At 41.0% G+C, this 22,138-nt stretch overlaps 1 protein-coding gene across 1 annotated transcript; it reads right to left on the reverse strand.

Moving 5' to 3' along the window:
• Positions 1-11,284: 11,284 nt before the first annotated feature.
• On the reverse strand, positions 11,285-21,710 carry LOC136183229 (uncharacterized). The gene is made up of 3 exons (XM_065965952.1): positions 21,609-21,710; positions 21,339-21,393; positions 11,285-14,842 (listed from the first exon to the last, which is right to left on the reverse strand). Exons 2-3 carry the CDS (start codon positions 21,344-21,346, stop codon positions 13,204-13,206), a joined length of 1,647 nt encoding a protein of 548 aa, XP_065822024.1. The 5' UTR covers positions 21,347-21,393; positions 21,609-21,710; the 3' UTR covers positions 11,285-13,203.
• Between the last annotated feature and the right edge of the window lie 428 nt (positions 21,711-22,138).

Below are 22,138 nucleotides of genomic sequence, written 5' to 3' on the forward strand. Positions count from 1 at the left end.
GTTTACACATTATGGCCTCTATTTCAAGCCAAGGCAACCCAGTGTTTCCAACCACCCATGAAGAAATAATCCTGGCATGTATTGACATAACATAATTTTCTACTTTAGGTAGACCCCACCCACCTTTTTCTTTAGTGAGTTGTAACTTCTCTAATTTTATTTTGGGTTTCCTTCCTGCCCAAATGAAGTCTGATATTGCTTTATTAATATCTCTAATATCTTCTGTCCTTAAAATTACAAAAAGCATAGATACAGGATAAATTATCTTAGGGAGAATAGTCATCTTAATGAGATTGATCCTACCAAGAAAGGAAATGGGCAGATTCCTCCATCTCATCATATTTTCTTTCAAGTGCTTAGTCAACGGGTAAATGTTTTCACTATACAGTCGATTGAGTTTTGGCGTGACTTTTATTCCCAGATAACTGAAACCATCAGGGGCCCAGCGAAATGGTCTAACAAAATCAGGTTCAACACGTCTATCGCTCACCAGGGGCATTATCTCAGATTTGTCAAAATTAACTTTGTATCCAGATATTAGTCCAAATTCTTTAACACATTCTATGACAGCAGGTACTGACACACTCGGGTCTGTTAAGGTCAACAGGACATCATCTGCATACAACAAAATCTTGTTTTGCTTCGTACCGATCATTGTTCCTTTAATATTAATATTTTGTCGAATAGCTATTGCTAACGGCTCTATAGCCAGGGCAAACAGAAGCGGGGACAGAGGACTGCCTTGGGCTGTACCTCTTGACAACTTGAAAGATGCTGAAATAAGACCGTTTGTCAGGACAGAAGCTGTGGGCTTCTTGTACAGAAGTTTCACCCAGCCTAGAAAGTTGGTTTGAAAGCCAAATCTCTTCAAAATGTCAAACATGTATTCCCATTCAACCTGATCAAAGGCTTTTTCAGCATCCATCGATATAATTGCTCCAGGAATTTGGCAATGATTGAGATAATGAATGATGTTAAATAAGCGTCTTGTATTGTGACATGACATTCGACCCTTTATAAAACCGGTCTGATCTGCACCCACGATATGAGTCATTACCCGTTCTAACCTGCAAGCCAATACTTTAGATAAAATTTTTGTGTCCACTCCAAGTAGACTGATTGGTCGGTATGAGGAGCAGAGTTCTGGATTTTTCTTTTTCTTTAATATAAGTGTTATATTGGCCAAATACATTGATTCTGGGAGTTTTGAGTCCTCAATAGATGTATTGAAAACTCTAAGTAATAATTTATTGATCTTATCTTTTAGTGTTTTAAAAAACTCAACCGGAAATCCGTCCGCCCCGGGCGACTTCCCGGATTGGAGTGAGGATATGGCTGTATCGATTTCAAATAAGGAGATGGGGCCTTCCAAAAGATTATCTGATAGTTGCGGGATTGTCAAACTGTTTAAGAAGAACCCTTCCTCGAGCTTATTCACATCGTTTTCAGAACTATATAACTTTTCATAGAACCTTTTAAATGCATCATTAATCCGAAGGTTATTTGTTTGTCGTTGACTATTTTCGTCCTGTATAGCTGAGATAAAGTTCTTTATTGGGGCATTCTTTGCTAGGCGTGCTAGTAGGCGGTTTGGTTTGTTGCCAAATTCAAAGAGTCTTTGTTTGGCAAAGAGAATGTCCTTTTCTGCTTTTCTTGTTATCAGATTCTGCAACGTTATCCTGGTTGCCTTTAGTTCAGTTAAGACCTCATCTAATTTAGTTCTATAATAGTTTTCTTCAAGCTTTTTTATTTTATTTTCGATCTTAGTTTGTTCGGCAACCCGTTCTTTTTTCTTCCGGCTTGAATATGAAATAATCATACCTCTCATATAGGCTTTAAATGCCTCCCACAGAATTCTTGGGTCGGCCCCATCTTTATCGTTAAACTCTAAAAATAAGTCTGTTTGTTCTTCCAAAAATGTAATAAAGTTGCTATCCATGAATAATAAAGTATCCATTTTCCAAGAAAATGAGCGTTCAATAGGTCTTAGAGGTTGCATTAACATAGTGACAGGTGCATGGTCTGAGAGAGCGATGTGACCTATATCTGAGTGTTCTATCAAATGAGATAAACATTTGGACACAAATAAATAGTCAATACGTGACGCTGAAGAATGGGGAAGAGATTGAAATGTGTAGCCTTTTGACAAAGGATTGAAATGCCTCCACACATCTAGAAGATCAAATTCCTTAATAATGTTCAGGACTGCCCGTGCATTACTGGACTGACTGTTTTGAGGTGGAAGTCTATCCAATGACGGAGATAAACTACAATTAAAATCTCCTCCTATTATCATATTTGGACAGTCCATTTCAGCCAGCTGACTAAATAACAGAGCAAAGAAAGCTCCATCTTGAGCATTAGGGGCATAAATATTTCCTAGCAAAACATCTTCTCCAAATAATACCCCTTTAACTAAAACAATTCTTCCTTCCGTATCTTGGAATGAAGCTGTAACAGTAAATGGCAGATTTTTGTGTAGTAATATAATCACACCCCTCTTATTTGTTGAATAAGATGAAAAGTGAACCTGACCAACCCATTCCCTAAGATATTTTTTGTGTTCCTCATAGGTTAGATGCGTTTCCTGTAAAAATGCTACCTGAATCTTTTCTTTTTTAAGCGAATTCAGGACAGATTTCCTCTTAACAACATTATTAGAGCCCCGGATATTCCATGTACATATCTTGATACTCATTTATAACTGGTAAATGTATATGTATGTTGTGTTCCAACAATAACTGCTTCATATGATCCTGACTAAACTATGACTTTAAATCGTGTGCGAGCTTCAAAAGAGAACAGAGATGGTTCCAAACAAAAACTGAACCTAACGCTAAGAATCCTGAACAGTCCAGTTCCAAAAGGGAACTGGGAAAAAACAAAAGAAAAAACAAACATAAGTCTAAACTTGTCATACTCAAGCATTGCAAAAGTATAGCTGGGGGGGATGGTGACAAGGAGGAAAGGTAACCCAAACTATCCTCCCCATCTGGGTTGTAGTAATATGGTGCCAGTAAATCTGCAATCAAAGCCACCACAATAAAACAAGAAGTATCAATAATGAGAACATCTAACAAAAAGACGTTTTCCTCAAGGATTTGCATTCACAGCGTAAACTTAACATGGCACGACTGACTCATTATTGTGTACTGATGTTAAGGGAGACTCGTCCACTAGTTGTCAGTAGATGCCAAATAGTAAGATCTAATCCTGGTCGGTCAATGTCAACACAGCTAGAATAACCTTATCAACATACTCCTATGCGATGATGTACGTACCCTTACCGAGCTCATTATGGAGCTGGCAGTTTTTTAATATAGTCATTAATTTCTTCCATGCAGGAGAGTGACATCATCTTCCCATTGATGTTGGTTATTTTGATCACGGCAGGATACACAAATGAGTATCTTATACCAGCCTCACGTAGTCTCCTCCGGGCGCTTGCTGACTCCTTCCTCCTTTTCACTACCTCAGCGGAGAAGTCCTGGAAGAAAGATACGTCCTGGCCTTCCACTTTAATCCTGCCCTTGTTCCTTGCCGCATACAAGATTCTCTGCTTGTCGGTGTAGTTGTGTAGCCTCACCAAAACAGCTCTCGGACCATCTTTGCCGCCAAGCCTCAGCGGAGGACCGGTGCGGTGGGCTCTCTCGATCCGGATTCGCTCTCCTAATATGCCCAGAATTTCTGGGATCCATTTTTCAAAGAAGCCCACCGACTCCTTTCCCTCCATGCCTTCCTTAAGTCCAACAATTCTCACATTTTGCCGTCGGCTTTGGTTCTCCATGCTTTCAATACGATCCGTTGCTCTTCTCAGTGCAGTCTCCAGAGTATCCACTCGCGGTGTGAACAGCGGTATTGTATCCTCCAGGTCCGAAACCCGTTGCTCAACAGCGCCGATCCTCTCAAATAAGGTGTCAAATTTCTGAGAGAGCTCGTTAACCAGGTTGAGTATAGCGGCTAGCTTACTGTCCAGCATTGTGGCTATATTGGTGGTAACTCGATCCACTATCAAATCATCTCGTTGCACGTTCATCTCCTCTCTGTCAGTCAAGTTAGCCTCTCATGCTGCATCATCGGAGTCACCATGCTCGTTATCTTGGCTAGCAACAGGCATAGCATTAGCAGTTAACTTTCCTTTTCTGCGAATTTCTTTCCTTTTAACCGACCCACACGACGTGAAAAAGTTATCCACAGACATTATCAATACCGTCGTCACTTTGGAAATCAGTTGACCGGCAAAAAATACTATAAAATATTGATTAAGAATCAACCCGCTGGGGAGACGACAAATCTACGTCCTCTCGCCTCTGTGCATCACGTGACCCCTCAGTATGTGTTATTTTTGATCAGAGATGATTGAATGCGTGTCTCTAAAACATTTTAAATTCATAAAAGAATAAAAATGTATTTTTATTTAAAAATGTTCCTAAACGGTAATGATTTCCTAACCGGTTACACGTGTACACATGCACAAACCCAAGTTAGAACGCAGAAAGGTTTACAGACCGATGCAGAGCTGGCTAAAGACTGAAGCTTCAGTGTCCGCCACATGGCAACCTGCGTGAGCATGGACGTTATGGTCCGATGATCGGACTAAGATGTTTACATGCATTTTAAAAGTCCAAACAGTGTCTGATACGATCAGGAATTCGAATATCTAGCGCCATGTAACACTACTTCGTGTTGAGTTATCATTAAGAGTGTCCTAAACGACCCTGTGGGACTCCCCTCGCTTACATTGAGACCGCTCAGCTAATCCCGCCTCTCCTCTGTAACGCCTCTGAAGACGGTACAGAGGGGGGGGTCACTTCACCCCCCATTACTCCTCCATGACATTCAGATTGAAGGAGAAACGTCACAGGAGCGTAAATATGTCGGCTTGGAGGACAATAGCCTCCGTATATGAGGCACCTAACCAACCACTAGGCTACTGGTGCCCCGTGAAGGTGTTTTATTCTGAAATGGACAGAGACTCAAGGGATTTATGGATCCCTGTACGAGAAGTTCACTTACAGCCACTCGCTGTAAAAGACAAGCAGCAAAATAAAGTCTGTCAACTTATTTTGACTTCAACAGGTCTGACAGTTTCAGACGTCACTTCGACCCTCCTCTGTCCAATTAGTGTTATATTCTTTATTCTTTTTTGTGGTTTTGTTTGTTCATGTTCCACGGCAGCATCGTGTGACGGCGGAGAAGAAGATGGGAAATATGACTGTCAGGAGTTAAGATTTACAAAACAGGAAGACTGTCAGCGGCTGAACAAGAACAATGAGGAGACTTGTGAGGTAAAATAAACTTTGGACAGCGTGGATAAAGCTGAAAAGCAGACACGCTACACAGGGCAAACTTTGTATTAGTTTGTGGTCGTTTGGGTCTTAAAAAGTGTGTGTGGGGGGGGGGGGGGGGGGGGTTCTCAGGTTTCTTCATTATTCCCTTAAAATGATGCACATTCCAGACGCCATGTTTGATTAAAGAGAGGGAGGGATGGACTTCTACGATCTTAAAGGTTTGAGTCACTGCAGTATACTCACCGTTTAGTGGGCATGGCAGATGTGTTTGCTGCTGTGTGATTGGACGGTATTGGGTTGACAGTGAGCACAGAGGCGTGGTCTTCATGGTCTATCTTACACTGCTTATAGATGGTCTGTGAGGAGCGGACACACACACACACACAGTTCAGGTTTGTGTCCACGTTCATGAATGAGACGTTTAGACTCGACCTTCCACTGACCGTGCTGATGTCCCGGGGTAAAATGAAGACGATGAGGAAGCACAGGTACCAGGCCAGCAGCGTGCCCAACAGCACCATGCGCTGCTGCTTCTTGAAGTCTCCATACCGGTGCAGCAGGAACAGAGCGAGGAAGAACACCACCACGATCTCGATACCCAGAGCTGCCCCACTCATCCTGCCGCCCTCCTCTCAACAGCCGACAGAGACCTGCAACAAGTAGCTCCAGGTTACACACCTGTGGGTAATGCGGTCTGAACTACAGCCATCCTTACACCAATATGACAGCCAATGCAATAATAAACTTTACTTTGATGAAACAAAGACCTTTCTGGGTGTCGGTCTGATGTGACTCTGGTGAGGTCTTCAGAGGGCTGCATTCTTTAAATATACTTAAAATATGTAAAATGATGTCATGATGTTAATTTGACTCATTTTCTAATTATGTTTGAACTTCTGTTTCCATCTTACATGGAGTTCCCCTGGGATCCATCCTTAGACCACTAGTGTTTTTATTTTGCTTGCTTGGTGAAACAATAAGGAAACAGATTAGAAGCTATCATTATATGCAGATGATACACAGCTGTAGGTTTCTCTCTCATCTAATAACTAAAGTCTCATTAACAAGCTGCATAACAAACCCTTGACTTTTGTAGTTTTACTGAAACATCGTTTTACCTTTTTATAAATAGGCATATTTCAACACAGTCTGTTCAGCTGTTCTGTGCTTTAAAAAGTGCCCAAGTCAGAGCCCTCTGCTGGACAAACTGCATGATGACACCATTTTGAATCCCCCCAGCTTTGTTTTCTGCTCGTTATGTGGTTAAAAAGGCGTTAACGAAAGCACATATTAACACATTTCAGCTGGCCGCTAGTTCAGAAAAGGTGAATGTAAGACACAGGAACACAAACTGACTTAAAAAAAGATCAAACATGAAAAAAGTGACAACAAAGAGCATAGAGTATGCAACCAGATAACTAAGACAATCAGGCACCACATGTTAATCATTGTTCAAATGTAAATATTTGAAGCCATAAGATATAAAGAGGGTGTTCCTCCTGTAGGACCGTCTGATGTCTCCATATCCAGGAGTATCAATGATGGTCAGAGAGTAGGGCAGAGTTTTGTCTTCAAAGCCAAAGATCTCATACAAGATCATATCTGACCTCTGACCTTCACTCTTTCTTCTCTTTCTGTCCTTTTCTATGATCTCAAACCAGACATTGTCCTCCCAATTAACCCCCATGTCGTAGTTTATCAGAGCGTCGATCATGGTAGATTTCCCTGTTCCACCGACAAGCAAGAGGGTTCTGTTTGTCTTGGTTGGATTTTTCCTTATTGTTCCAATATTGTCTTTCTTCGGTATCAGCTGGTAAACAGCAGGAGGACCTGATTGGATCAGATCTTTGCAGGTGATGCAGTCATATTTGCATGAGGTGTTAGTATTCCTGGAGAAAAAGCAAAACTTAAATCAACCCTGACAGATTATCAACCTTCAACCTTTCTTTATTCTAAAACGAATTGTGAAAAACCTTTTAAGTAAAGCCCTCAATGTTTGGTCAGTTTGAAGAAAAAGATAGGAGCTTTACTGCACAAAAATTCAACCAAAAGATCCAAATGTTGAATGACTCCAGAAATATAACTTGAGCAACCTGAACAGTGATGCAAACAGACCTGAAACACACATCGTCAGAAGTCGATTATAACTTCAATTCTGTCATCTCACAGATCATCGGTAGACACTTCCACCACCAGAGGACTTTGAGAAACTACCACAGGAGAACTTGAAGAAACTACCAACGGAGGTTGTTTGTTCTGGTCAAACAACTCCAGATCTGTTTGAGAAAATAAAGCAACAGCCAATAACATAAACCACATACAGTCCCTTGGGGTAAGCCTTCATAATAAGAACATTTTAAAAATGGTGTTAATTTGCTCTTAAGCGTGTGGACACTCTTGTGAAAAATATTTAAGTATCTCTGAGGATCTCCTGACTATTATTAACAAAGCTCTTTACCCATATAAGAGTGTGCTTATGTATTCTACATACTGTATGTTTTTTGGACCTGGAGAGGGCTTATGACCATGTCCTGTCCTTATAAGTGAAAGCTGTGCATGTATTCTCAGCACAAAGTAAAACAGATCCCGTTGGTTGTTGGCCTCAACCTGATTGGTCCCTTGTCACTGGATTTGTTTGAGATTTTAGTAGAGAGGATTTCAGGGTTCACCCAGTGGAAAGAGAGTGTCTATTTTGGGGGCCTCCTAATTGCATCTCTGCTTTCATTAGGTGGTGTGGTTAATGTTGGTTTCAACACACTGTGGCTCCCAGTAGGCACTTGATTGGTTTTTGGCCATGTAAGAAGTTTGCATTAGAATCAGAACCTCAGAGTGTAAGGTCATGGTTCTCTGGCTGAAAACACTGGATTTCACCTGCAGACTATGAGCTACTCCCTCAAGACAAGTAGTTCAAGTGTCTCTGGGTCTCGTTCAGCATAAGGGTATAATTAATCATGAGATTGACAGGCATGTTTGTGCAGCTTCAGCTGTAATGCAAGGGTTGGACCAGATCTGGGGAACAGGGAGCTGGGTCTGGGGGGGTCTGTCTTCGTTTCAACCCTCACCTGTGCTCATGAGCTTTTGGTGGAGACTAAAAAAATGAGATCTCAGATACTAGCAGCAGACCTGAGTTTCCTCTGCAGGGTGTCTGGGCCCCGTCTTAAGAGATAGAATGATAAGCTCAGACTAAAGCAGCTGTTCCTTAACATTGAAATAAACCAACTGAGGTGATACAGGCGTCTGATGAGGACGCCTCCTTGGAGCTTGTCTTTGAGGGATTTTTAAAAATGGAGCTGGGAGCGATCCTGTAGTCTATCTCTGTGCAGTGTATGGAATCAACCCGTGAAACATGCTGACAATCTTTCATATTCTGAATACTTTAGTCCCTAAGCTTCACTTGTCCTCAGTGCATCTGTGGTCCAGACCACTTTCTACTGGTGCACAAATTTGCAGAATAATATAATCTAAAAACATACCACACTTTTGTAAACATGCTGAAGATTATTTTACTATGGGATAATTTCTCTTTAGCATGCATTTGTAAAAAAAAAAGAAACAGGCTTCACTGATTTGAAACACTACACGTTTGGTACACAGTTGTATTATTATAAATATAGCAGAAGATTTAGTTTACAGCTGTAGTCTACAGCTGACCTTGTGCTTCTGTGCTGTTGCTGCTCGAAAGTTTCTCCACCAGATCATTTCTGTTGACGATCACTAGAATCTTCTTCACCACTTCTATAGGCTGTCCGTAGGTCTCGATTATCTTATTCACTGTGTCCAGCCTGTCTGCATGTTCCAGTTCATTCTTATGGAGGGGCTTAAACGGTTCCAGTGTGCCACGGTCCAGCAGGAAAAACTTGAATTTGTTGAATTCATCTTCACCCAATCCTCCAGTGTGTCTAAAAGCAGTTTTCTAAGAGACATCATTCCCCCCTTCAGCTTGACTTTTCACTGTGAAACAGTGGGGGGAAGTGGACGCCGAAGCAACAGAGTCCGCTACATGACGTATAATGAGTATATTTGCCTTTATATCAATGCTATGTGTAGTCCAATCCAATGGAATGACAACATCTACAAAAGAGCAGAGAACAACATACTGATGAACAGAAAACATTATGCAGCCGTTTAATTACGTGCACGGAGATCGTAGAGGACTATATATATATAAACGTCATTCTCTTTCTATTGGCTCTAGGTGAATTCTCTGGAATATATGCTGCTGTGTTCTCACATCAGCTCACTCAGACTCTCTGTGGAAATAATACTAGAAGTCTGGCTGGAGAAACTCTGGGTAAAAATGTGTCTGTTTGAGTTCACATATAGCCTACAGCTCCTCCGGGTAGCCTAATCTCCGGAGTTTTTCAAGACATTTCCTTATGTGTGAAAAGGGTTATAGTCACTGGTTGGTTCCTTTAAAAATGTGTGTGTCTCTGAACACCTGGGATGGTAAAATTCTGAAACCACTAATCAGGTAAAGCAGAAAAAACAGCCAATCACAGCCTGGGACTGTGTACAAAGGGCCATTGGTGTTTATCTGCTGAGCCAGCAGGAAGTGCAAAATGCTGAGAAACTAATTTGATTTAACTCGTCTTATTTAACTAAAATTTGAGGGGGTGTAAAATTGTGATGAACCCTCCTCCACATACTTTTAAAAATGCACTATGACAAATTACATCTTTAAATGGAGCAAGAATTAGCCTACTTTATTTCCTCTCAGGGACAATAAAGTAAAGTTTAAAGTTAAGAACATATTTTTATATTTTTATCTTGTTGATTAAATAAAATGTGTGCAGATACATCCTAAACTATTAACTGACCATACTATTTTGCATCATTTTATTTTGATCAGAAGTAGAGACATTTTCCTATGTCATACTAAACTTTTCCACATAAATATGACAGCATTTCAATATTCATAAGAAGAAGTTTCTTGCAACAAATGTTAAAGTAATCAATCAATAGGCTATAGGGTAATTGTAAGATTTGATACCAGACATTAAAAAATAACCTTTATCAAACAGTACCTGCAATCACAAACAGAATTTAAAAAGGATGTTTGTCAGCCTGTTTCAAGGAGAGCCAGTGTGAACCGGTTAAAACTTGTTATAACCTACTACTGGTTTTAACAGCTCATTAGTTTACCCTGAAGAACTAGAACTATGTGAGGGCTCGCTCCCTACCAGCTGCTAGTCTACTCTCTCCTAGTGTGGTGGAATTTCTGTAGTTATTTAGATTATAATGTACAGACGTAATTAGGTTTATTCACTGTTCTCTAATGTCAGTCAGACCTGATAAGAGTTCAGCTGTTATTAGAACACCAAGTACAGGTTAGAGAGTGTCAACTGTTTTTCCTGATATCTGCAAGGATGTTTGGTAGACTTATTGTCTGCTCCAGTGTTATTGACGTCACAGATTAGTCTAGGTGGGTCAATGTGACACGACCCTGATAATGGTAATGTCTTTAGGATATATGCGATGCCTTTCGAAAAGTTCTGCAGATGTGATTGAGCAAGACACGAGTACAGAAGTGTGATGTTGAATCATGTCTTCTCGAGTATTCTTCTTATGTATAAACTTTCATCAACGTAAACCATCTGAGTCAACTGAGTGTTACTGAATGTAGTCAAGTCTTAGTAATTTCTTCAACACCTAGTACCTGGAGCTATGTAAAGTTACTTCGCTAACACCCTGTCAAGAAGAGAAGACTTATATAACCACAGCCCTATGATTATCTGTCTAACATTCATTTCTAGAATAATTAGATTCAAGTATAATCCTTGATTCAGGACCCTAGATTAGCCCCCGGAGGCTCTCACCCCCGGAGAGGGATTAACTGCAACTCTCCTCACTCGGATGCTAGGTGTGTATGAGGTGTGTAGTAAAAGTCAGAAGAAGTGTGCCGTGGTGTGACTGTTCATACTTACCTCCCAAGGTTCACAGGGCGTCCTTAAGAGAGGCTCCGGTCTTTGTGGTGTGAATGATGAGTCAGAAAATGGTTTCAAAAAGTTTCAGAATATTTATTGAAAAAACTTCAAAAGACATTCAAAATTTAAATCCAAACAGTAAAAGTCCAAATATAAACATTTAAAAAGTAAAAGTAAAATACAAATTGAAAAGTTTAAACCTGAGCGTGTAGACACTTGAGGTTTTAAAAGATGTCGGTCTCAGGGACTAAGTCCCAAAACAAGGATTTAAAAGTCAGAGTGACGTGGAGTCCTTTAGAAAAAGTAAAAAAGAGCCCCGATCAGCTTTTCCACAGCATTTTTAGAGGCAAACTTTTTTCAAAGGTTCTGTAAAACCTCAACAATGCAGATTCGCAGAAGCATGATACATCCACCGGTGAGACCAACTTCATATGTGGTTTTAGCTTGAGACCGTAAACCATGCAGATTGGCAGAAACGCTATACACCAACGTGCTTGTATGTGTTTTTGCTCAAAGTATGGCACACTTATCCTGACCTCACAGATGCATAGGCACTGCGGATGTGTGCAGGATTGACAGGATATGTAAAAGCCAAAAAAAAAATAGTTCTGACTACATGACATATGAATTAAATGATAAATGGATTAAATGATAATAAAAGAAAAATAACATATATGGTAAAAACAAATTCAACAATTGCAAAACTCTTTCTGATCTTTCAACAGTATTCTCTGTTTAGAGCACAATAACATTTTAATCTGTTTATGAGTTGTTTCCTTCCAATATTTGATGTATTTTTCTTTTTCGATAATTTGATTTGGTTGAATCAGGGGGATGTTGGGGTCTTCAGGCTGGTTTGGTCTAATCTGGGGGGTATTAGGGTCCTGAGCCTGGTTTGGTAGTATACAGGTGTTGCCGGACAGCCTCTGGACCAGCTGGTTGAGGGGACTTTTCTCTGGCTTCAGCTCTCGGCAGCTCAAGGCGATGTGATGGTAGGACTGGGTTTAACTTGTTTTTAGGTGTTCATAGAATTTGAGTGCTCTTTTTTGTATTTTGAGGAGGAGGGGATATTGGCCGAGTTCTGCTCTACATGTGTTGTTCGTTCTCTCTCTCTCTCTCTCCCTCTCTCTCAATTCAATTCAATTCAATTCAATTCAAAGGGGCTTTATTGGCATGAATTTCAAATGAACATTGCCAAAGCATAAAATAAAATGTGTCCAAATATTTGGACAGTACACAATAAACAGTAATATGAATATTTACACAACATTAACATTGATTATATAGTAAGTGGATAAATATACAAATGTGTGTGTGTGTTGATCATTGTCCCTCAGGTTGTGGCAAGTTAAAACATTTTGGGCAGCAGGATATGCCCTGTCTCCTTCTCCTAGGAGTATTTGTATTTTGGAGAGTTCATTGAGCTCTTTCAAATCTGTGATGAATAAAAGTTCCTTGTTTCATCAAACGTTTTACAATGTAGGAGCGCATCTCTGTCTCCACCTCACCTGTCCAACAGTGACCACATGTTCTGTTTTCTTTTGGATGCCATGGTTTTTTAGCCTCTATGTGTCTTCCTAATTCTGCTCTGCATGCATGTGTTGGTGTGTTTCTGTGTACGTGTAAAATGTGTGTGCAGAATTCAGCGTGTAAAGATTCTGTTGGCTGATTGTCCCAGCGTGTGTAGCTCTGATGTCTGAGTGGCCCCATACTTCACTACCGTACAGTTCAATGGGCTGGATGACACTATCAAATATTTTAAGTCAGATTCTCTCTCTCTCTAATATATATAAGAATGAAAGTTTTGTTGGTGAATAAGAAAATAGAAGGAATTACAAATGTGAAATTTACAATGTGATTACATTTAAGTTTATGTGGAACATTAATATCATGATTAAATCTTTGCTATGATTTAAAGTTTGTATCAACAAGATCATTGTGTTTAAATCAGAGCTTCTCAAAATGATCTTGTTCACCTACTCCAACATTTATTTAAATGCTCTGCCAGCAGATGTAGCCAGTCTACCGAACATGTACCCCAGCCCTGCTCTGGTTCCTTTATTCACTCGCCTCTTTATCTCCTCCAGTTTCTGGACCTCCTCTTCAAACCTATCACTGTTCTCCTTCATCTTCTCAATCAGGAAGTCCAGATGGATATGAGTGGACAGTGAATCAACATTCAGAGCGATCTGCTCCAGTTTGACAACATGCTGGAAGGACTCTTCCAACCACTGATCTTTGTCCTTTTTAAGTTCGTCCATTTTCTTCTGAACTGTTTCCAGAAGGCTTGTTTTCTCTTTGCAGTCTGCTTTACTTTGGTCAAACTTCTTTTTCACATCTTGAAGAGTTTTTGTCCCTTTCCTTGTCTTAGTCACATATGTCCACTTTTCCTTCACATGATCTGACACAGGGCATTTCCCTGTACATACAGTGCAGTGACTTTTTTTCATCACCTCACAGTCTCTGGGATACCAGGCCATTGTGCATCCAGGGTAGTGACAGTTCTCCTCACAGACATTACAGGACACAGCTCCTTCATAAAACACCAACGCCCACATTCTACTGCTGATAGTTTCTTTATCTTTGTAGGGCTCGTCAACTTCTACAGTGAAGTTCTCATTGCTCTTCATCTCTTGTTCATGTTTCCTCAGGGCTTCCTGAGTCTGTTGGATTTCATTCTGTTGAAATTCAATCAGCTCAACTCGCTCTTGCAGGTTTTGGATGCTTGCTGTCAGTCTGATGCGTTCGTTCAGAACGGCCACAGTTGTCTTCAGCTGTTGTGGAGCTTTTCCAAGCAGAAACTCTTCAAACTCTGACATTCCTTCCATCGTTGTTTCATGTGCAATTTTAAGGAATCTAATTTTCTTTGTTCTCTCTTTATTTTGTAGGTTACTAAACAGGAAGTGAACAGGCTGATTATTTTCATCTTTGGCACACTTGATGTTTGCAGCATTGAGAGCGTCAAGAACATCTTCAGGTGTCATTCCATCTGAGTGTGTGATGAGACAGACGATGTTGTTCTCCATTTCTTTTCCAAACAGAGACGCCACTGAATCAAAGACGTACCACAGACGGTCACTTAGTCGATTCTCGCTCGCTTTCAGCACCAGACCCACGACATTTATCTCATGAACTCCGTACTGTGAGCGGAACACGTCAGTTAATCTAGAAGAGATGGCGTCATCATATTCAGGCCCTCTGGTATCTCCGTATCCAGGAGTATCAATGATGGTCAGAGAGTAGGGCAGAGTTTTATCTTCAAAGCCAAAGATCTCGTACACGATCACATCTGATGTCTGACTTTCACATTTCACGTCACGTTCTTTGTCCTCCTCTTGACTCTGTGATTGCTTCTTCTCCTCCTCTACGATCTCAAACCAGACATTGTCCTCCCACGTCACTCCCATGGCGTAGTTGACCAGAGTGTTGATCAGAGCAGATTTTCCCGTTCCTGTTTCTCCCACAAGCAGGATAGTTTTGTGTACTTTAGTTGGATTTTTTTCACCAAGAGTCATTCTTTTTATGGTTCCTATTTTCTCTTTCTTTGGTGTCAGCTGGTAGATGGTAGGAGACCCTGAACGGATCAGGTGTTTGCAGGTGATGTGGTCATACCTGGTTGTGGTGTTTCTGTTGAAAGGTGAAGACATTCAATCAAAAACCAGAAAACATCTACAAAGAGATCCAAACGGGATCTTTTAATGAAAGCACTTTATGCAGTTTCACACCAAATGACAATCAGGGCCAATTATTCATTTTTCACAACAATAAGTCTGAATGATCAGTCCCTCCAGGAGTTTCTGGACTTTTTGGGGGATTGTTGCAGCCTAAAATGATTGATTTTGCAGCAGCTTTTAAAGAATATTTCAATGCAAGTTGCAATGTTTTTAGACGTTTTTTTGCAATTAAATTGTGGCAGCAAGCAAAAATTGCAACACTAGTTGCAATTTTTTAATGTAAAAAAATCAAGACTTTTTATTATTAAACGATTTTCTTACACACACTTCGATGTGATTGAGTGATGCCTATATTTTTAACCTGAGCAGAGCCTTTAACTTTGTGAAGTTACATATTCCTCTCCCTCACTCAGTGACTTCTCCCTCTCTCACACACACACACACACACACACACACACACACACACACACACACACACACACACACACACACACACTCACACTCACACCCTCACACACAGACACACTCACACTCACACCCTCACACTCACACCCTCACACACACACACACACACTCACACTCACACCCTCACACACACACACACACACACACACACGCACACACACACACACACAGACACACACACACACACACACACAACAACAAAGCCATAATAACATTCTGTATCAATACACTACAGCATTATCAAACACAGTTCAAAACAGTTAACCCCTGCTTCCGTGCAGAACATCAGGGAGTTGCCTTGCACGGTTCTTGCTGTAATTTTTGTAGGTAAATGTGCGACGTTTGTGTCGGACATGTCTGCATATAAACAAGGAAGTGAGTTTGGTCAATGGTCACCAAACTTCGGTGACGTATAGCTCGCCTTTTTCGCGGGGGACTGCTATGATTGGTGAAACTCGCGGGGGAAACCATTTAAATGTATCAAATTTGCAGAAAAGTTGTGGTGATTGGACAAAATTGCAAGGTCTCCCAGAATTCACGGGGATTGGTTGAATTTGCGTTAATTGTTGCGATCGCGACATCGCATCTTCCTGGACTGAATGATGACTAAAGACTGGCTCTCAACATTGACTGAATATAAGAAGACCTAAACACCTTTAAGTTCCCCTTATGGAGGCTACAGACTGAGCGCTTTTCATGGACTCAAACATCCCGTAAAGTCGTTAAAATAGAAAGACAACATAGTAATCCGATGCCATTGTAATCAAAGTCAAATCATCATCATTGATTCTAAACTGAAAAAGGCTCATCAGCATTTGTAGGTAACTGTCGTACTTTCACATTGACCGAACCATAATGATGATGTTCTACTGAGCTAACGAGACAGTTGCAGCGGATAGCTTCCATTTTTATTGATGATTCCCACCCTGTGCACAGTGACATTCAGCTTCTGCCCTCTGGACGGAGGTGTTCAGTCCCACGCTGCAGAACAGAGCAGTACTTACACAGCTTTGTTCCTGCCGCTACCACTGAACTGAACAAGCTGATGTATGTATTACATATTGTAACTTTTTCATTTCTCTATTATTAATTATTTTCGTTTTTCTTTTGTGACATAAAACATATTTTTATTTAATTATCTCGGCCCCTTCTTCAAACTTTTTCACCAAATAACAAGGTTCAAGGTTCAAAGTTTCTTTATTCGTCTCCCGAGGGAGAAATTTGTCTCGGATGCTGGGAAATTGCTGCATGGACAATACATCGAAAACAATATAAAAACAGTAATTACAAATGTGCAAAAACATTTAGCTTATCCGTGCTACAGTTCACCCAAGCGTCTGCTTACGTATCCATACACACACGCACATACACACACTCACTCCTACAGTCACAGGCGCATGCACACATGTACACATGCCACTCCAGACAGTTTCATACATACATACATACATGTCTACAGTTATCGGTACATTGGGGGCCTCCTGGTTTTCCGTTCATCCTCTATTTTTTGCTCATTAATGAGCTTAACTGAAAAAGGGACTAGTGAGTTTTTGAAGCGGTTGTGTTTGCACAGAGGATCCCTGTACCTTCTCCCTGAGTTCAGCGAAACATATTTGGATTGCAATACATGGGAAGTGTCCGATAAGATGCTGTTGGCCTGTGTGATTGTGGCCTGCTCAAAAGATCCTGGGGGGTAAGAGGGGCACGCATTCCCATGATCTTGCCTGCTGTTTTAACCAGGCTGAGGATCTGAGCTTTAGATTTTACTGTTAAAACACCAAACCAGCTGGTGATGCCATACCGTAAAATGGACTCTATTGTTGCTCTGTAAAAGATTAACATAATGTTTTTACAAACACCAAACACTCTTAATCTCCTGAGAAAATGGAGGTGCTGATGGATTTTGGATAACAAACACAATCACTCACTCATTTATATCGATTGATTTCTAAAATTTTTATTTTATTTGTTTTTTTTACTATTGTTATTATAAATTGTACTGACCTATTATATATACAGAAACATTTATTTTCTATCTATTAATTAATGTATTTATTTTCCTGTTCAAAGCCATTACGTAAATACACAAAATGATTATTTTTTTCTTCTTTTTCTTTACTATTATATTTGTTACGAATGTTATTATAAATTATATAGACCTATTATATTATATCATATTATTTATTTTATTACTATTATTATTTTAAATCCTTGTTGTCATCCATTCTCTAAAATACTCTGAATTTAAGTCGACAGTCTTCTCAACATTAATTAGTTATTTTTGATATTGCTAAAACTCTTTTTCTTCTCCTTTTTGATTTGATTTGATTTTTTTGTTGTGTTATTGTTGCCACCATTCTAATTATTACTTAATAATAATAATGTTCTGTTGGGATCTCCATGTGTTGAAACAAAGGTCCGGCCTGTAGCCACAGAAGCCTGAGTATGACTTTAAATGACTCTTACTCCCAGCATGCCCTGCCCTGCAGAAACACTCCCAGCATGCTCTGCAACATCTAACACATGTAGTGTAAGTGTAGGGTCGATAAAAGCAGTCGCCTCTCACTGTTCGATCTCTTCATGTGTGGTCTTTCTACACCAGAGGATACCTCTCTTCACAAGCTTCCAGCTTCAGGGGAGACACACATTTCAACCACACGGCTTCCTTTGTCTTTATCCACCATTTATACCTACGTGACGTAGCTCCACATGGTGCTCTCATGGTGCCCTCTCTCTCTCTCTCTCTCTCTCTCTCTCTCTCTCTCTCTCTCTTGTTTGTAGATATCTTGTTTGCTTAGATTAGTTAATAATACAATGTTACAATTCTTAGCAGACGCTTTTATCCACGCGTACACACGCACGTACGTTGTCTAAGTACTACACACAACCTGACCTGCTGACGAACGCACGCACGTGTGATTTTTTTATTCAAGAGAGAGCCTTTAGATGTGTGTTTGTCTGTGTGTGTTAGGCAGAGCTGGCCCTAACCATTTTGGTGCCCTAGGCAAGATTTCAGCCGTTGCCCCTTTAATTATAGCCAGTTTGAGCACCAAAGACAATATTCATCCAATTCATCCACTTAACAGGGGTGCGAAATTGTCACCTTTTGGCGAAATTCGCCGTTTCGGATCCCAAATATGTCATTTGTGTGATTCATTTAGATCTGCAATAAAAACATTTGGAGGAAGGGGGCGAGGGGTAAATCTGCAACGCAAGCTGTCATGAGAACCTGATTCATGCTGCTTGCGGCCGGTGAGCACAGCCCCTGCGAACGTCGAGACATTTCACACTGACTGCAGTCAGAGCGCGAGCGCTCAACACAGCCTGAATAAAGTACTTCCGGGCCCTGTAGCCAATCATTGCAAAGATGTCGGCGCAAACCCGTCCGTGTTGTTACAAAATCTTGGCGGTGCGCAGCTGGGCGAATAATTATTTTAATGTGATAGTGGACCAGGCCCTCACTGCTCTCCATACTCGTTTTAAACAAATGCAGGAGTTTGGCAACATGTTTGGATTTATTTTTGATCTGACCAAACTGCGTGAACTGCAAGAATGACCTGCAAAGACAGTGCACAAGACTGAGTGTTGCTCTGAGCACGTCCGAATCTCAGGATACAAATGCACCGGACCTCTTCGAGAAGTTGAGGATACTTCGAGAGATAAGGGAACAACTACAGCGCTTAAAACACTTTGTTACCTCAAAGGGATTGAAGGAACTTTCCCTAACTGTGAGATTGCGCTCAGGATCCTATTGACTTTTCCAGTAACGGTGGCATCGGGCGAGCGAAGCTTTTCAAAGCTGAAAAAAACTATTTGCGCACCTCCATGTCACAGGGCAGACTGTGCGGGCTTGCCATGCTATCAATTGAAAAGGACATTGTATCCAAACTGGATTATAAAGATCTTATTGCTGAGTTTGCGGCCAAGACTCTGACATTATCAGCTTCTGCGCAATTTACGCATGGTGAGTCCATCTCATTTGTTAGAGTTACAGTGCAGTAAATAATGAGTTGTGTATAGTTGTAATGAAATGAACATATATAATGAATGAAAAGTGGCTTAACCTACTTGTTTGAAATGTCAAGATGTCAAAAATAAAGTGACTGAGCTGACTTGATGTAAAACCACTCGAGCACAGTTGATTTTTTTCCCCTTTGAAATAAATAGAAAAAAGTCATAGCTGAGACTATATGTATGATTATTCTACTTGATAAAAACGTATTGCAGCTGGATTATGCGTGCAGTAGAACTAGAATAACTGTGTCCGTGTGACTGTTATTCATGCGCAATTGCACATCCATGTCAAAGAGCAGGGCCTCACACCCCCCCTGCGACGGCCCTGCCTATAGCCTACTGCCTATGCCACGGACCGGCCCTGGTGTTAGGGCTGTTGAAATTAATCATTTAATCGATGCATCGCGATGCAGACTAGACGATTAATGCATCGATGCAGGGACAGGACATAATCGATGCTGACGAGGGTTAGAAAAAAGCATCTGCTAACCACTACATGTGGTTGTTTTGCGCAGCGTTGAGTGAGTTTGTTTTACCTAAACACACACAGTGGTGTGTAATGAGAGTAACGTAGGCTAACAGAGGGATTAGTGACAGAAAACAACGTAAATTGAGTCCCGGTCCTGTGCTTGTTGACTTTATGAGTCAGCTGGTCCTGCAGGCTCAGACCACAGTGCTCCGCTGCAGGCTGAAACAACTTGACTCAGTGTCTCTTTAGCCGACCGCAGCATGGATGAGCATCTTCATTACAGCTAAAGTTGTGTTTAAACTGATGCCTCGCTGTCTTAAGTCCAGGATAACTAAAAGAAGGGGGCTGTGTCGGTGACTCGTGATAAAGTGAGCGGCTGTAAACACAGTAGACTCCTGACAGTATCACCGCTAAGTGCACCTCCGCTAAAGCTGCGTTCGTTCGATGATAAACACTTTCTACTTCCGACAAGTTCTTCAAAATAAAAGTCTCCGGCCTATCTGAAGTTGAAGTGCTTTTAATGTGAAACATCCATATCAGGACATGGGGTGTTTACAGCAGTTGCAACTTAACACAACTCGTCTGAAATAAAAAGGACAGAAACAAAACTAACACTGAACAAAGCTCACAGCTAAAGACTACAACGTCCTGAGAAGAGAACACACAGAGACTTAAAAACATCTTTCTCTCATATAATAAACTAAACACACAAACACTTTTTACCTGTACTGCAGGCTACCTCTATAATGTATTAAGTTTAACTTACAATGTAAAGGATATTGATAATGACATTGTTGTCTAAATCACTTTTTAAATGATACAAAAGGAGTTCATATTTATAAGACTGTGTGTGTGTGTGTGTGTGTGTCTGTGTGTTTGTATGTGTGTGTATGTGTGTGTGTGTGTGTGTGTGTGTGTGTGTGTGTGTGTGTCTGTGTGTGTGTGTCTCTGTGTGGGTGTGTGTGTGTCTCTGTGTGGGTGTGTGTGTGTGTGTGGGTGTGTGTGTGTGTGTCTCTGTGTGGGTGTGTGTGTCTGTGTGTGTGTGTCTCTGTGTGGGTGTGTGTGTGTGTGTCTGTGTGTGTGTGTCTCTGTGTGGGTGTGTGTGTGTGTGTGTGCGTGTGTCTGTGTGAGTGTGTGTGTGTGTCTGTGTGTCTGTGCGTGTGTGTGTGTGTGTGTGTGTGTGTGTGTGTGTGTGTTTGTCAGACCACAGCACAGTTTGCACTCGCTAAGGTTCATCACAGACTGTTCACATGAATATGTTGTCACAAACACACAGAGTGAATGATTCAAACAATTATCTTCAGGTATTTCACTGCCAGGCATCAAATGTTTCCAACCCAACAGACTTGAATTTATCCTTCAGCGTTGCGCACTTCAGTCTGATCAGCTCTGTGTGGAGTTCAACTTCTTGAACGTCTTGCATCAAAGACACTCTAATCAATCACAGGTATTGAAACACTGAAACACCTCATTTGTGTTGTTAAGGAAATATATTACTCACGTTGCCATGGTTACGTCTTCCGAGGAGCTGGAGGAGGGAGCAGCTGATTGGTTCTCTGAAATAAAAAAAAACAAGTGATTGACCTCGGCGTCCCGTCAGCTGCCATCTTGATATTAACGAGTGAAGAAACTTGCTCAGCCCCTCCCCCCTTCATGCAAACATTTAAACAATTTCTCTTAATGTCGTTTCATATCAATGTAACGGTAACAGTTTGTCTCATACATTTCCCCCTTTATTTCAATCTGCTGTTAAGTCTTTAAGTGTTCTCACCTGACGTTCAGCTCTCAAGGTCATGAAGCGCTCTGATGTCGAGGAGAACGAGCAGAGTTTATATCAGCAGAGGGAGGGCGCTGAGGTCACGATTTCACAGAAACCGCAGATGGAGGTCGCTCTGAGGTCACATGAGTTCACAGAAACAGCAGATGGAGGTCGCGCTGAGGTCACGATTTCACAGAAACAGCAGATGGAGGTCGCTCTGAGGTCACATGAGTTCACAGAAACAGCAGATGGAGGTCGCTCTGAGGTCACATGATTTCACAGAAACAGCAGATGGAGGTCGCTCTGAGGTCACATGAGTTCACAGAAACAGCAGAGGGAGGTCGCGCTGAGGTCACATGATTTCTCAGAAACAGACCGCAACTTCTCTTCAGAAACTGCTGTAAAGTGAAGATGACAGTTTTTCTGACCTGTATTGAAATGTTTTCTTTATCAAAGCAAAAAACAGATTACCTTTTCAAAGTGAACTCTGCTCTCTCTCTGACTTTCTGTTTCTGTGTACAAAAGATTCTTACTACAGATAT

Source organism: Labrus bergylta, chromosome 17 (genome assembly GCF_963930695.1).
Source record: "Labrus bergylta chromosome 17, fLabBer1.1, whole genome shotgun sequence".
NCBI lineage: Eukaryota > Metazoa > Chordata > Actinopteri > Labriformes > Labridae > Labrus > Labrus bergylta.